The following is a 1,996-nucleotide window of genomic DNA, read 5'->3' as shown; positions in this document are numbered from 1 at the left end:
CTGGTATTTTTGACTCCGCCACTTTCACCCCCAAGCAAGGGTAAGCATCACCCCAAAATATTTAAATGGCATTGGGGGTTGAGTAATATTTCTTTTGAAAGCTCTTACAATTCTCTTTACAACAGACTTTAAATTTTATAATTCCGCCCAATACTTAAAGTCTGTTGTAAAGAGAATTGTAAGAGCTTTCAAAAGAAATATTACTCAACTCCCAACGCCATTTAAATATTTTGGGGTGATGCTTACCCTTGCTTGGGGGTGAAAGTGGCGGAGTCAAAAATACCAGCAAAGAATGCCCCCTTTAATCTAAAATCGACGGGTCTGAGCGTTTTTCTACAATCCTGACGCAGTTCCTGAAAATGGCTCTGTTTTGTTTTCATTTAGCCACCCTGTATGTATTCCGATATTTTTAGATATTCGCTAGATTCAAAGGACAAGAAACTTGAAGATAAGGGACCAATAAAAGTCAGTCTTTATCTGAAACAAATTTTTAAAAGAAATACAGTGCACCCCACTACAATAACCTCTTCTGTAGTCTCGTGGGAGATAGTAATATTTTGTAAGCCCTGATGTGCTTCACTTTTAATATTTAATTGTTTAAAATCGAAACTTTTTCCAGTCATACTTTGCTTCATCCTTTCTGGATTTATGACTGGATTCGAAAACGATCTCTACGATGGAACACCATGGCTTATAGCTGTCTGCTCCATGTTGGCCATCGTCGCCATTCTTGTATTAGTTTTTGTTTCATTTCAGCCGACCTCAAATACCAATATAGGATTTACAGTGAGTAAATTTATCAGTGCCACTAATGAAAATACTTGTGTTGTGAATACGAATTTCACCTTAATATAATTTCAGGTTCCTTTGGTGCCTTGGATACCCGGAATCAGCATTTTCATAAACATATATTTAATGACAAACATCCAGAAAGATACTTGGATCAAATATGCCTATTGGCTAATAATAGGTAAGTAACTTTTTTCAGTATTTTCTGTAAGATTTATTCAACTTTTCTTTTTTTTTTCAGGTCTAGTGGTTTATTTCGTTTACGGGTTGTGGCACAGTAATGAAAGGGATCGGAATAAAAATCAAGCGGCTGCAGATATTGAAGAAGATAAAATTTCAGCGTCCACGTTAGATCGCACATCCACAATTGACACAGGAATTACCAGTTGACCATGACAAAATTGTATATAATTGGTTGATATTTATTATGTAATTTTTAGTCGATGAGCATTTATTATTTGATTATATTTCTAACATCAGAATTGATCGTATAATCATTTTATGTGTTTAAAATAGTATATCTTGGCATTTGCTAATGACTATTTGTCTAAAACTTTTTTAATAAACTGTACATACATGTTTTCTTTTTTTTTCACTTACTGAGAGCATCAGCAATATACAGGGTGTAACTTTAAGTACATACTCCCCAGAATATTAATCAAATTATTTTTTTAAATCAGATAAATAATCTAGTTACAATTCGTTTTTAAAAGTGCCTTATTTATGCCATCTCTAGGCAGCTCCTGAACTGCGAAATTCCAATGGGAAATAATTTTGTAAAAACAGATTGCTTTTGAATGACTGTGACAGTTAAAGTTATGAATTTTTTTTATTTCAATGCATATGAAACGTTGAAGATTAAAAAAATGTTTGTTCTAATTGTAATAAGTAAAACCAATTTATGTTTTTAAATAATTATTTTTGCTGTTTTATAAAATGTACAGAAAAAAAACTAAATAAAAATACTAATCTTTTTTTTTGGTTTGTAAGCTTCCGTGGCTGATGTCGTTAATGGTTGAATGATTTCTGGGCTGGTTGCCATGTTCATAGGTGGGATTTCGCCCAAATCATTGAGGGAGCAAACATCTCTCGAAAAATTTTAACCCCCCACCCCTAAAAGAAAGAAAACCCACAGAGATTGCGAATTCCTGCCTATCTGCGGCAGTCCCGCCTATGGCCATGTTGTCGATTTACAACTCTTGACGTT

At 33.8% G+C, this 1,996-nt stretch overlaps 1 protein-coding gene across 4 annotated transcripts in view; it reads left to right on the top strand.

Annotated features, from left to right (window-relative positions):
* LOC108906711 (cationic amino acid transporter 2-like) overlaps positions 1-1,366 on the top strand; it is a 6,615-nt gene extending 5,249 nt beyond the window's left edge. For all 4 annotated transcript variants that reach the window (XM_023454349.1, XM_023454350.1, XM_023454352.1 and 1 more), the window contains exons 11-14: positions 414-559; positions 620-786; positions 862-970; positions 1,031-1,366. In XM_023454349.1, the coding sequence (XP_023310117.1) occupies positions 414-559; positions 620-786; positions 862-970; positions 1,031-1,179 (571 nt within the window). In that variant the 3' untranslated portion in view covers positions 1,180-1,366. The remainder of the gene's footprint in view (positions 1-413; positions 560-619; positions 787-861; positions 971-1,030) is intronic.
* Positions 1,367-1,996: the final 630 nt, after the last annotated feature.

Source organism: Anoplophora glabripennis, unplaced genomic scaffold (assembly GCF_000390285.2).
Source record: "Anoplophora glabripennis isolate ALB-LARVAE unplaced genomic scaffold, Agla_2.0 scaffold187, whole genome shotgun sequence".
Classification (NCBI taxonomy): domain Eukaryota; kingdom Metazoa; phylum Arthropoda; class Insecta; order Coleoptera; family Cerambycidae; genus Anoplophora; species Anoplophora glabripennis.
The sequence above is the reverse complement of the archived record's forward strand: the minus strand, read 5'-3'. Positions and strand labels throughout refer to the sequence as shown.